We start from the raw sequence: 14,093 nt of genomic DNA, 5'->3' as shown, positions 1-14,093 counted from the left end.
CGTAAAGGAATGAGAGAGAAGAAAGAGAACCGCGAGTAAGAAAATGAGAGGAGAGAGAAAATATGCTTACATGGATGTGTAAAAAGGCTGTGTAAAATACACAATCTTTTTACACATTGCTGATGTGGCAGTGTATCTTAACAGACCGTTGGAGATTATACAAAAGAATTTTTTAACAGACCGCTGGAGATGCTCTTGTTGGGGCACAGTGGAAGCAAAAGAAAAAAAGAAAACAACAATTCAAACACAACACAAGATATATATATGTGGTTCACCCAAAATCAGGGTTACTCTTGACCGAGTTCTCCGTGTACTCTACAAGATTCCTTCTCGCGATCAGTGTTTATTCTTTTAAACCCATAACTCACCCCTACCATCAACGTACTCCCTCATGAGTCTACATCTCTTTCAACTCATAACTCTCAACAATAGTCTAAGTGTCTATTTATAGAGTCACATACCCAATTCCTTTGTGGACAAAGATTACAATTTTTTAGAGCCCAATTCACGTCTCTATAAGAAATTATCATAAAAAATACAATCTAAAATAGAAACTAAAAATAATGGGAATTTGAAACATAATTTCTAACAATCTCCACCTTGACTCAAATTCCATTACGTCAATCATCGCTTCTCATGGCAATTGAATCTGAACAATTCTTTGCCCCTTCAATCTTCTCGATCTTATTGCAGAACTCGGATTATCCCCACTATACATTGCTCAATCAGTCAAAACCCCAAGGCTCCACTTTGATTACTCAAGCTCCATGCTATGTAACCAAGCCGATTGATTCCACCTACAACTGAAGCCCGTTGTAGCACATGTTGAGGCTTCTTGTGTTTTTTTGGATCTCCTTCACCTTTGACTCTGATACCAGTTGTTGGGGTACAGCGGAAGCAAAAGAAAAAAAGAAAACAACAATTCAACCCACGACACAAGATATATATGTGGTTCACCCAAAATCAGGGTTACATCCACAGATGAGAAGAGATTCATTATATATGTAAAGATATTACAATAATAGAGAATTTTAACACCGGACCATGCACATAAACTCTTGACCAAGTTCTCCGTGTATTCCACGAGACTCCCTCTCGCGATCAGTATTCACTTTACTAAACCCGTAACTCTCCCCTACCAACAACTTACTCCCTCATGAGATTACATTTCTCTCAACTCATAACCCTCAACAATACCCTAAGTATCTATTTATAGAATCACATACCCAATTCTTTTGTAGACAAGATTACAATTTCTTAGAGCCCAATTCACGTTTCTATAAGAAATTATCATAAAAATACATTCTAAAATATAAACTAATAATAATGAAAATTTGAGACATAATTCCTAACAACTCTAAATGGGCAAAGTTCAAATTTAATTCCAAAAATAAGCCAAGTTTTGAGCAGTGCAAATTGACTGCTAAAAGCTTTTGACAACATAAAATCTGTTGTCTTGAAATTGAAAGTGAAGACCATGAACAATGAACATTGAACACATGCATGATTGCAGGCACATCACAACTCACACGCCTCCTTTTCCAAAGTAAAAGCATATAAATTTAAATTATGGAGCCCATTTACTTTGTTAGGTCGAACCTTTTGTTTGTTTCTTCTATTAAGACAGCATTATATATATAAATATATACATATGTGTATATATAATTGGTGAGCATTGGAGAAAACTTGGCATGAAAGAAATGGAACTTTTTAGCGATCGAAGCCTCCTTTTTCCCACTTTCTACAACTTCCCATTCCAAGCTCATGGTTTTTGAACTTGTAAGCAATCATGCATCTACCCACAAACTCCATCGAATTGGACTTCTTTACTAATTCCCTCCTTTTCTTTTTGCCTTTTAATACACATACGTCACGATGGAACTAGATATTTGTTTTATAAATTTCACGACTAATTTGATCCAATTCGTGCCCACCCTTAGATACTTCTACACCTTCTCTATTTTTGAATGAGAATTGTTCTGCTATCTTAACTGCATGAGTTCAAAATTATGGCTAATATTACATATTATATTTCTTTAATGTATGATTAAAATTAAAAGAAATGGTTGCTTTCACAAAAGTGAGAGCAATTATTATATATGGAGCTTTTAGGAAATGACAGGGCAAGCATGGCAAAGGTAAGTTAAAAAGTTGACACGTGTCCCACAATAACCTCGTTTTCATACTTTCACCGAATATATTACCTAAACTTTTGGCTTTAATGGGTCTCTTTGCTTCCCACCACCATTACTTGTACCAAATAAAAAGCTTAATTAACACTACCAAGATTTGCCCACAAGAAACAATATCCAGCTATAAGTCAAACTAAACATATTGCATATTTTCTCATGAATTACTTTAGGTTTATTTATAATTTTATTTTATTTTTTTCCCAATGTATTAAATTAAACATATATTAAAATTTCGAAGTAGGATAATTAAATTGAAAGAGAGGGACTATTTAAGCAAGTTTACTGTGTGTGTGTGTATAATTGTCACTGAATTTATTACTAATAGGGTGGTGTGGTATCGTGTAGGGTTTATTTTTATTTTTTAAAATTTTTACTCCTCCTTCCTTTTAATTAGGAAACGTAGATATCATACCATGCAGCTTTTGACCTATTTGTCACATTTCTAGTGCTAAATCTTTAGTAGTAATTAATAGTAGTTGAAATGCTTTTTAATTTTGTCCTTCTTATTTTTTTAATTTTGTAATTCTTATTTTTATATCGCAGGTAGTGCTTCCAAAAGAAACTGACTTTTTAACAGAAGGTATATAATTAAATATATTTGTCATATCAAATTTGCAGACTAGTTTGAACTTGGTAGTCGATTCTTAAAAGATATACTTAATTGTAGTTTATATATATATCCACACATTTTCATATTTAGTCATGTATTATATATAAGGGTTTAGGCAGAAAACACTCATAAAATATGCTTTCAATGTCATGCTCCTCATTTGTATAAAATACTTTTAAAGTTTTAATTTGGTACAAATATGTCTTTTTGACAATTTTTAACTCTAAGTTGTCTAAATTACCCTTCCTGAATAATTTTATAAAATATATAAAAATAAATAATTTTGTAAAATGACCGAAAATGACATTATTGGAGGATGCCCCTCTCGTGCAAAAACATATCCTTAAAGTTTCAATCTAATACAAATAGGTCCCTCTGACAAATTTAAATTCTAAATTGACTAAATTACCTTTACTGAACCATTTTATAAAATATATAAAAATAAATAATTTTATAAAATGACAAAAAATGACACTATTGGAGGACGCCGGTAATGGACAAGTAAGAGATAAAAATAAAAGTATAAAAGAAAAGTAAAGATAAAAATAGAAAAAAAAAAATAATAAAGTGCAAATTAAAGAAAACAAAACTTTTTCAAACTCTGAAAATCAGTGCACACTGATATTGGGATTTTTTTTTTTTAATTTAAGATTGTTGGTACGAAAAAAAAAATTAGTAGAAAAGAGTAAACTAGAATCTCAAAAAATTCAAATCCTTGTTCTACAAATTTTAAAAGTTTTTTATTTTTTTTATTTTTTTTAATTTTTTTATTTTTTAGAGATATATATATATGGAGAAAAAAGTTTCAAAATATACATATATAAGGTAATGTGTACATAACACCCTTATACTATGATATTAGTAGCATATATATCTCCTTAGGTATTTTTAGAAGAGTAAAAGGGCGAAAAGAGTATTACAATACTAATTTAAGTCAGAGGGAGTATTTTTGCACAATGTGAAAAGATTAGAAATATTTTTTGCACACTTTTTTTTTTTTTAAAGTAAAAATACTACACAGTGTATACTTTTAAAGTTTTTTTGCACTTATCCCATTATATATATGCCTAATCACCATGGATCAAAATTCTCTCTGCACCAGTGTTGATCTTGCTATGCAAATTTAATAGTATGCAACACTGTCAGGTGAAGGTTACTCATTATCAAAAAGAAATTTTATAATTCAAATTTATAATTGGTGGTGAATTTCACAATTTTAAATGATAAAATTTTAAAATAAAATGTGGCGAAATGGTGCACCACGAAATATAATGTTGTATGTTATATATATATATATAGGTTGGCTTATTAGTAGTTGTACGTATAGTGTGTTGGTTGTTGTGTTGGGCAAATCACAAATGCCAGCTTCCAATTCACCAACGTAAAAGTAAGTAAAGTGGTTTTGAAACAATTGAAAAAAGAAAAGCAAAAGGTAGATTTTACTTTTAACATAGCTTAGTGGAATCAAAAGTCGCTCTTGTCCAATCAGTGGTAGTAATATTAACCTAGTTTGGTCCTACTGATGAATAGCAGGGGTAATATGGTAAATAGAATATGTGCTATTTGAACAATTTTTTTCTTTTAAATTAGTATATATCGAGTAGGTTTTTTCACACATCTAGATTTTAATTCCAACTAAGAATTAGTACAAATTACCATAAAATAATAAAAACAAAATGCAAGAACTTTACTACAAATTTTAAAAGTAAGCGGTCACAACTCTATGAAATCTGCCTAAATTAAAGAAATTATGCTACAAACTCAAGGAATCAGAATCCCTTGTGTGCGGAAGGGGATTCTATGCTGATCTCACACATTGAAATGTTGAGTTTTGTCCATCCAGTATTAGATTGCACGGTATTGAAATGAAACCATTTTAGATGAAGAATCTCCACACAAAAAATGATCCGAAGTATTTTAACGTCAAGATTTTAATTCGCAGATAAATTCCTTTAAACGTGTTCTATATGTATATATACATATATCTTCACAAAATTTAATAGTAATAGATATTCATAAATTAATAGATTGTCCGCAGCCATAAGGACACTCATATACACAACAGATAACTTGTATATGGAAAATTTCATAATATCCAATAATATTGCATTTTTGACATTTATAAAATCTCAAAATAAAAGATAAGCTCTCATTTAATTATAAGTATACCAATGTTACATTTTTCTAACTAATAATTATTCCCTTAAAATATCTGTTTACAAAGCCTTTTACAATCTTGAAACTGAAATTTCAATTAATCTTCACAACACGTACATTCTGAAGATACCAAAAGCAATGCAACCTTTATTCTTATCTTGATGAACAATAATAAGACTTATATTACCCATGCAAAAACATAATTAAACTCAGGATAGTCGGAATCTGACACACATGCCGGAACTTCTCAACGTGTCATCGGAGTACCCATTAAATTCTGTCTCCTCAAATTATTATAGAATTTCATTATGAACTCCTCAGCAGCTTGGTCCACGTGGCTATCCTCGTCCCCGTCACGCAACGGATACGGCGAGTCGGTTATCCTCAGTTGCCTCACCAGTGGGGTCCTCCCGAAACCCGGCAGCGCCGGCGAGGCCGCCTCGCTGTTGAGCACCTCCAAAGCCTTGATCACGGCGTTGACGGTGGTGGCGTCGTTGTCGTCGGTTTGCGGCGCGTGAGCGCAGGCGAAGAAGCTAGAGTGGTGGAGGATGTGGTGCTTGAGCTTGCTGACCTGGAAGGGGAATAATGCTGGGCTGTTACTGCAACTGAACTCGTACTCGCGGGGGTCGGAGGAGGACACGTGTCGTTCGTGTGAGCGGGTGTTGGAGGTGGATCCGGTGTGGTGGTGGAACATGAGGTTGTGTACAATGGCCTTCCCTGCGATCTTGCCACGTTTCATCATCATGTTGAGATCGACCATCAGCTTTCGCTTTGATATGCCCTTCCTCAGCATGAAGAACAAGGCACGTACTATGTTCCATACTCTTTTACTTACCACTGGTACATTTGGTTCCATTTCTACAATATATGTATTGAGAGAGAGAGAGAGAGAGAATTTCTGTTTAGAGAAAAAGGGGAGAGGGAGTGAGATTTAGAGAGAGAAAGTATGAGAGAGAGAAGAGAAGGGTTTTTGATTCGACGACTGGAAGCAAGAGAAAGCGCGGCATATATATAGGCAGCTGGGGAGGAGGAAGATGACACACAAGTTTGTACTTCAAAAGTAAAGTGGGAATTGGTGCATAGATATTTCATGTTACTTTACTCTATATTTTATTGGCTCAATTATTAATGGTCAAGTGTCATTAGAAAGAGCTCGAAGCAACCTACTTTGGCTCAAATTAAGGAATTGTCAATTGTGACTTTAATTTGATTTTTTATTATTTAATTAAATTAAATGATTGCCGACAACGTGTTCCATGCAATTGATTTGATTATACCTGATTAATATTCTATTAGTATTATTATTCCTTATCTGTATTAGTTCCACAATATACGCACCATTTAAGTCAGGAGTGCGATTCAAAAGTATGACCTCAAAAACTTACCTTTTAAATCATTGTCAGTACCACTATGCCTCTGAAGGCAATTAATATTCTATTATACACAGGATTATAATGTAATGGTACATTTTTACATTCACATTTTAAAAAGAAATCCAACACTACAGTTATTTAAAAAAAATAATAATAAGTTGAAAACAGAGTATTAAAGTTCTCAAAATGTGCTCAAGTATATTTCAAATGATATTTTTTCTTCTTTGAAATATTATTAAAAAATTAACATTAAAAGGCGTTGTTGATAGAAATGGATATATGAATGTGCATGGATGTAACAAAAATATCAATAAAACAATATTAAAAGAAAGGGAAAAAAGATAAGGATAAAAAAATTAGTAGCATTTTCATGTATGCTACATATACATATATATTACAATAATCAAAACAAACTCATAAATTTAAAATCGAAGAGCAAAACATCTCACATTCAAAAAGTTTATTATTTATTGAATTGCAAAATTAAATTTTGAGAAAATAATTCAAGCAGATCCACGTTTATTTGTCACCAGGTGGTCCGGAAAGTTCCATAGCACAATGACGGGCAGAAAGAGGCGAAGAAGAGGTTACTTCTTCCCTTGAAAAAGGTTAAGTATTTGGTTGGGAAAAAGACATGCACGTGTCCCCGCTGTAACATTTGTCATGAAAAAATCATGAACCCTCCTCGTTTCTCGTGTTGCCTAATTGGTGAATTACTTACTCCTTAAGAAAACAGGCTACCCCATTTTGATGTTCAACGTATAGCAAACAAAAGTCTTTTATACTGGGTTTTTTATTTATTTATTTATTTATTTTTAATCAACTTTCCCGTTTGGGTCTAGAGAAAGGACCCAAAGAGAACCATCATGGAGAGTAATAACCCAAAACACAAACAACACATAGAATCTGGGGAAAAAATAATAATAATACTAGTACTAATTGCAACAGTGGGAGCCATTCAGAAGAAAATTTTCATATTCAGTGATCATTTCGTTCAATTACAATCCGAATAGCAAGGTTAATTTATGTTTGTTGTTCTTTTCTAATTTATAAAGAAGTACTTGTCTCATATTGGATTCAGATTGAAAGCGAAATGAATATAAATTTAGTATGTGTCTAATTGAAATTTTTAAAAAGTTTAGCTTAAACCCATTTTATCTATACTTCTAAAAACTTAAATATTGTGAAAAAGCTCATTATTATTATAATTGTTATTGAATACATTGTTAATTTATTTACATATAAACATGTATAATATCTATAATATTAATTTATTCACTTATGTTTAATAAAAAAGTTTCAAGCATTTTTTGTCATACATTCTTGTAAAATGATATTTGCAAGAAAAATATCTAGAATTATATAACAATTTTTATTGGTATTGTTTAATTTAAAATTATTTTACAAGAAAAATATCTAGAATTATATAACAATAGGCTCTAAGAGAGCATATTGTCACTTCTCGCCTATGGAGGTTGTGCTACGCAGGCGACACGCAGACGCTGAGGAGGACGCTGCATGGCAACTGCATGGTGAGTGGAGTTTCTTGAGTCTTCCGGAGTTGTCTAGAGTTGTGTGGAAGATTCTAGATATGTGTAGTATATTCTAAAGTTCTCCAGAATTGTGTGGAGCAGTATGGAGAGTTTTAGATATTGTAGATACTTGTGGATAAGTATGGAAGTGTGAAGAAGGTGGGAGAAGATTTTAGAAAATCGATCTCTACCGTTGGTGAGAATGCATCATAGCCATCCATTAGGGATGGAGATACCTATAAATAGGAGTAAGACTTCATTTTGTAGCCAAGAAGTCCTAAAGTGAGTCTTGAAAGCCTTGTAGAGAGTTTGAGAGCTAGCCTTGTATAAAACATTCTTTGAAGTAATAGTAGTGTTATTTCTTTATCAACTTAAGTGCCTTAGTGTGTGTGAGTATGCAAGCCAAGTGAGGAGAAGGCGAGGGCCACTACAACACTAGTAAGTGCACGAGGGGAGTGTGTTGGCTAAGGTGGGCACTAGAGTTAGGCTGACCAAGTACTTGTGAAAGTAGAAGTAATGTCTTGGTGCCGCACAGGAGTAACTAGAGTGTTGCTGAAACTTTAAGCCCGTGACAATATTCATGATTTTATTGTTTATTTCTATATATATATATATATATATATATATTTTTTTTTTTTTTTCTTGCAAATAAAGTTCATCGTACCTGTTGAAAGAAAATAAAATATAGGGTTAATTTAATAAATAAAAAAACACCCATTGGAAGCCTTAACCTTAATTACTATAGTGTAAACACTTAAAAATAAACCCATCAAAAATCAGTTTAGGCAAAAATAATTACAAAACGTCACTTTTCACTGTTCATAAAATATATGGAGACTAAATTACCTTTAAGAACCGCAACGTAAAACATTTACTAAATAATGTGAAATCTTTACTGAATATTGTAGAACTTGTACTTAAGCAAAATAAAACGATAACTACAGTAATTTAAAAACTTTGCTGAACAATGTAAGACTTACGCTTAAGAATGTAAAACTAACACTTAAACAAAGTAAAACTTCAATGCACTTAAGTATTGCATGAACATGCTTCTTGAATTGAGTTTCATCACGTGGGATTTGCCAAAAGAAACGCATTAGCAAAAACTGTAGGTCTCTATTCAGCCATGGTTATCATTACAGGTAAGGAAATTCCAAGAATAGAAGTAAATCATAATCTATTTACGGAAATTTGAAGTTTCAAGCAAGTTTTTTAGGTTTGGGTTTAAATTGTTCAGATCTGATTGTTCCGATTTTTTTCTGAACTTGTCGCAGCTGCAGCCACACTACCTCATTCACCATCACGACCGCCGCCATTGCTACCTCTTCCTCCATCTCGCCCACGTCGGAACTCTGCAATTATATATATATATATATATAGGCTGTAATGATGAGTTGTCAACACCACCGCCAACACAAGCACCATGGACGCCAACGATCATTGGTTTTCGCCGGCACCACTCAATAGCTATGACTGCCTCCTGCAAGCCCTCCGGAGCCAGAGCAGAAGATAAAGGATTCAAGGTTGGGTTTGGAATCATCTGATGATGTTCATTGTAACACCCTTATTCCATTCTTTAGTGGAAAGAAGACTTTAGTTGCCAAAAAATGGATCATTATCAGTATAGGACGTTGGCAGAGTAATTGAAATCTGGGTTTTCCATCTTCAAAGAAAACCGAGCTATCAAGCAAAAGAGGGGCAAAGTTGAAGTGTATCCTAGTTCTGAGAAAGAGGAGTAAATCAGAGAGATGAGATGGAAAGAGACGCAAGGTTAGTTTAATAAATTTTAAAAAGTAGTTAAGGATAATTTGGTCTCCATGCATTCATGAATAATAAAAATTGACAAATTTGTAATTATTTTTGCCTAAAAATATTTTTTGATGAATTTATTTTTTAGTGTTTACATTATAGTAAATAAGGATTCCTAAGTGATTTCTATTAAATTAATACTAAAATATATGTAATGTCATCTTGTCAAAGTAAATTGATCGCTTAAAAAGATTTTTAAGTGAGTTAATTAAAAAATATATATGTCATTTATGTTTTGTACATTTAATTTTTATTTTTTATAATTGGCTCATGAGACACGTTATGAACCACTAGTCAAAGAAAAATACTAGTCAAAACTAAAAAAGGTTCAACTTTAGAAAAAGTGAGAAAAGCTTGAGCTTGGAGGATGCAAAAAGAGATGACGAACTTGTTAGAACTGGGAATTGGGGAAGAAATAAAAATACAATTTTGCTTTCCTCTTTTGCCCGCGAAGACTCTCTGCTACGTTTCCGGGCCTAAACTTTCTCAACCTGAAGATATATAAAAGAGAGGATTGCATTAACTGGGCTCCTTCCACCTAATGGGCTGTGTTTGTAAACCAGATCCTCAAATCATCATCTTTTCATTGTCAGCAGGTTGGGCCTTTCCTATGCCTGCTAAAGATTGCAGGTTATTGGGCCTCTCTTTGTAGTAGTCTTACTGATCTAGGTCGGGATAATATAAGGCACATATTCTGCCAATTTGGGCCGTTTCTAAAATTCAATTCCAACTCTTTTCCCTTTCACTTTTTAAAAGAAAATAAGCTACTACTTCGTCACATTCTAACTGTCCTTCAAACTACTGAAAAACAAATATATATATATATATGTGTGTGTGTGTGTGTGTGTATAAAATAAGGGCATAATTTAATCCTCTTGAACACATTATGTTTTCTGATTAAATCTTTGCAATGTGCCATTGACTGCTTTAAGATATCTCAATTCATTTAGATTGATCAATTATAGACTGGGCATTTCTCATTTTTATAGAAACTTATATCAAGAGTGAATTTCTTATTAGTTAAATTATTTCTTATTACTTAGGTATTTCGATTAAAAAATAATAATTGAGTCATTTCAGAGTTTCAGTCGATCACTTATCATTTTACTTCAAAAATGATAAATTACTAGTGAGCAAACTCTTTTTATTGCAATGACAATCATGTCCGTTGGTCCTTTATAAGTAAAGACATAATAAGGTGCTCATAATAAAGATACTTGCTGATTCAATACACTTTCACTATAATACCTGAGTAGATACAGTTACTTTCTCTCAAATTTTGATCAAATCATTGAATCATTTATTTCTCTTAAAATCTCTTCTTACCTAAATTTCTACACACCTCTTTTTCTTCTTTCATTAATTTCATATATTTGATTTACAATAATTTTTTAAAAAACTATTATATCTCGTGATTTTAACATTTTCTAGATTGTCTATTTGACCAAATGATATTCTTATTTAATTTGGATTAAATGAGTTTATCGTCTCATATTATTACTTATATTTGTTTCAGAAATTTTTTCGGTATGATTATTGGTAAAGACTCAACATTACCATGGGCATGCGGTGAAGCCACGTCAACTTTTTATTAAACCGTAAAATTTTCAAAACCCCGGAACACCTTGAATATATATACTATCCCAAACTAATTACTATATTTCCCTTTGTGATAGAAAATGACAATTCCCCATTGGTTCGGGGCACTCAGTACCCATTACCCAATACCTGCTCAAAACTGAAATAATTTCAATACCTAAAAAAAATCCTAAAAACAGTATACTCTCTCTGTAAAGCAGTATTCTCTCTCTCTCTCTCTCTCTCTATATATATATATATATATAAATATATAGCTCTCCCAATTCTCTCTCAGTATTTCTTCTTCGGTTTATTTATTTCTATTTATGTTTCTCTCGATTCAGTACGTACTCTCTGTTCCGTTCATTTATATATATCACCCATATCAGTTGTAAGTTTTTGGGCAGTGATGAAGCTGCACAATTCGTTTTGATTTTGGGTATTCTCTCTTTTTCGATTTCGGTCTATCTAAACAGGAAGGAAAAAAAAAAAAAAAATATTTCTATCATTAGGAAATTTGAAGAGAATTAAATGTACGTAATTTTATCATTTAATTTTTATTTTAATAATCATGATGGTTTATAGAAGAATTGACATTGAATTTGTATTATATATTTGGAATTGATCTGTGGTCTAGTAGATTAATACATGGGTTTAATACAATGTATAAGCTAGGTGGATGGGATTGAATGTTGCATAATATTAATAAAACGTACGAAAAATATTATTATTATTTTAGACTTTCGAGTCTTTTGACCTTATTTGCAAAATTGCCGTCTATAAAGAACCATAGACTTTGCGATTGAAAAAACAAAAAAACGATTTTAACGGGTCAAAGGCGGCCATTCAATAAATGATTTTTTTGTCACATAAATACCCCCCACAGACCATTCAATAAGTGTTCTCAATTACACTGGACAGTATTGTATATTTCGAAAAAAACAAGGGATTTTTCCGGAAACAAGTTGCGATTGAAAAAACAAAAAAACGATTTTAACGGGTCAAAGGCGGCCATTCAATAAATGATTTTTTTGTCACATAAATACCCCCCACAGACCATTCAATAAGTGTTCTCAATTACACTGGACAGTATTGTATATTTCGAAAAAAACAAGGGATTTTTCCGGAAACAAGATAACATAAATTAACCGCTTCAACCCCAACGACTTTTCGTAGTCCACAGAGAAAGGCAAACTGAACTTTTGCAACTTTTGGCAGGTCCACACTACATACTCTGTTACACATTTCAACTCCCTTATCTTTGAGTGTTCTCTATTTGGAATTTGACATAAAATTGGGGTTTCTTCCACATGATCTATATCACTAGCTTTCTTCAATTTTCTTCCGATCATCGTTAACGGTAATCCATTCTAGCTCTTATCTTAATCAAGTTATGTTTTTCGATTTTAATGTTTTCATTGGCTGTTTTCTTCATTTCATTAGATTGATCAATTGTTGTAACCATTCATGCTTAGCTGATTTTAGTTTCCTTTTACTCACTTTAATACAAGTTGCATGAGAAATTCAATAATTTTTTCTCTTGAATTTCATATATAGTTCTCTTGTAATTATCTGGTATGGAAGTGCTTTTTATTGTGTGTTCTCTAAAAATATGTTCTTGTTAATATGTTTGTATATAATATTTACATGGTATTGGCTTAATTTCTGAGTGTCTTGTTTGTAGGGATTTAATGGAACAAATTTTGATGATTTACCAAACAATCTATCGAAATTTTAGAACCAAAGGGTCCAAGATTAGTAAGTCACTTCAAGTTGCTTTCCTTTTGGTGGTTTGCCTTTGGCTGGTATACCAGATCAATCATCATCCACACGATGATCCTCACAGTTATGGTGTGAATACCCATAGAAAACTGCGCAATGAACATGCAACCACAGTTATGGGACCAAAACAGAACGTGGGGTTCCAAGATGGAGCTATGACAGATTCAGATCGAATTGGATGGGAAGACGGTGAAGGCAGAGAATATGGCGGCAGGGACTTAGATAGGGACTCCAAGGAGGACGCTGGAGTGGAGTTTGAAGACAAACACGAGGAATTAACGCGCGGTGAGGTAGAAGAAGAGTCACCGAGCAATGGAGACAGAGTGGAAGAAGAACATGACACTGGCAGGGAAGAAAGTGACAATGAAAGAGGATTTTATGGTTTTCATGATGAGAACGGGGTTCCACCTGATGCCCTAAATCTTGTAAATCCAACTTCTTATGATACACTTTGGACAGCCTAAACCATATGATCCAAGTGGTAAATATTTAGTGCAGAGTTTGCAAATTCTTCTCAGGGCAGTGAAAGAAGTGATGGGTAACACAGCTTTGAAATTCTAGTTGCAGAATTGAGCTCTGCTTCAATCCATCTGGTGAAGAACTTGATATGTTAGGCAGGATAAGAATAAGTTGTAGTTCATATCTTACTGAAAAATTACAAACTTGAAGACTGAATCACAGTTTCGAAAATTGTATTGTAAATTTGTAACAAGGCTTATTGAAGATGCAAGGAATTGTTCTCTGTATTTAGAAAGTATTCTCTTACACTTCACACAATCTGCCTCTTTCCATTTCTTTAACTTCTATTTATATTGTACATTTGCCCTAAATCCTATCCCAAAACTCTCAAACCAGGGCCAATCTTTAGTGGGTCTCTCCTTTGGGCCGTAGTCAATGGAAATCCCTTCTGCAACGCTGGCGGGTTGTTCTGAAAGTGGATCAACAGCCCAGTAATCTTCTGGACTCAGTGGACCGACCCAAATATGGCCTGGTCCACTTTCTGCTCCTCCACTTATAGAAGGATAGACTCATCAAAATGATGCATTTGTACTGTGTGTGT

General features: G+C 33.0%; 2 protein-coding genes across 2 annotated transcripts; one reads left to right on the top strand and one right to left on the bottom strand.

Moving 5' to 3' along the window:
* Positions 1-4,929: 4,929 nt before the first annotated feature.
* On the bottom strand, positions 4,930-5,952 carry LOC132283449 (uncharacterized). The gene has a single exon (XM_059785395.1). It carries the CDS (start codon positions 5,813-5,815, stop codon positions 5,207-5,209), a length of 609 nt encoding a protein of 202 aa, XP_059641378.1. The 5' UTR covers positions 5,816-5,952; the 3' UTR covers positions 4,930-5,206.
* Positions 5,953-12,439: 6,487 nt separating this feature from the next.
* Positions 12,440-13,978, top strand: LOC132283928 (uncharacterized). The gene is made up of 2 exons (XM_059785971.1): positions 12,440-12,611; positions 12,936-13,978. The coding sequence occupies exon 2, from the start codon at positions 12,943-12,945 to the stop codon at positions 13,495-13,497; it is 555 nt and encodes a 184-aa protein (XP_059641954.1). The 5' UTR covers positions 12,440-12,611; positions 12,936-12,942; the 3' UTR covers positions 13,498-13,978.
* The last annotated feature ends 115 nt before the right edge of the window (positions 13,979-14,093 follow it).

This window comes from Cornus florida, unplaced genomic scaffold (genome assembly GCF_030987335.1).
Source record: "Cornus florida cultivar Cherokee Brave unplaced genomic scaffold, ASM3098733v1 CherokeeBrave_3.0.0_Hap2_Chr11, whole genome shotgun sequence".
NCBI classification, from domain to species: domain Eukaryota; kingdom Viridiplantae; phylum Streptophyta; class Magnoliopsida; order Cornales; family Cornaceae; genus Cornus; species Cornus florida.
Note: the sequence above shows the minus strand (reverse complement) of the source record. Positions and strands in the feature narration are given on the sequence as shown.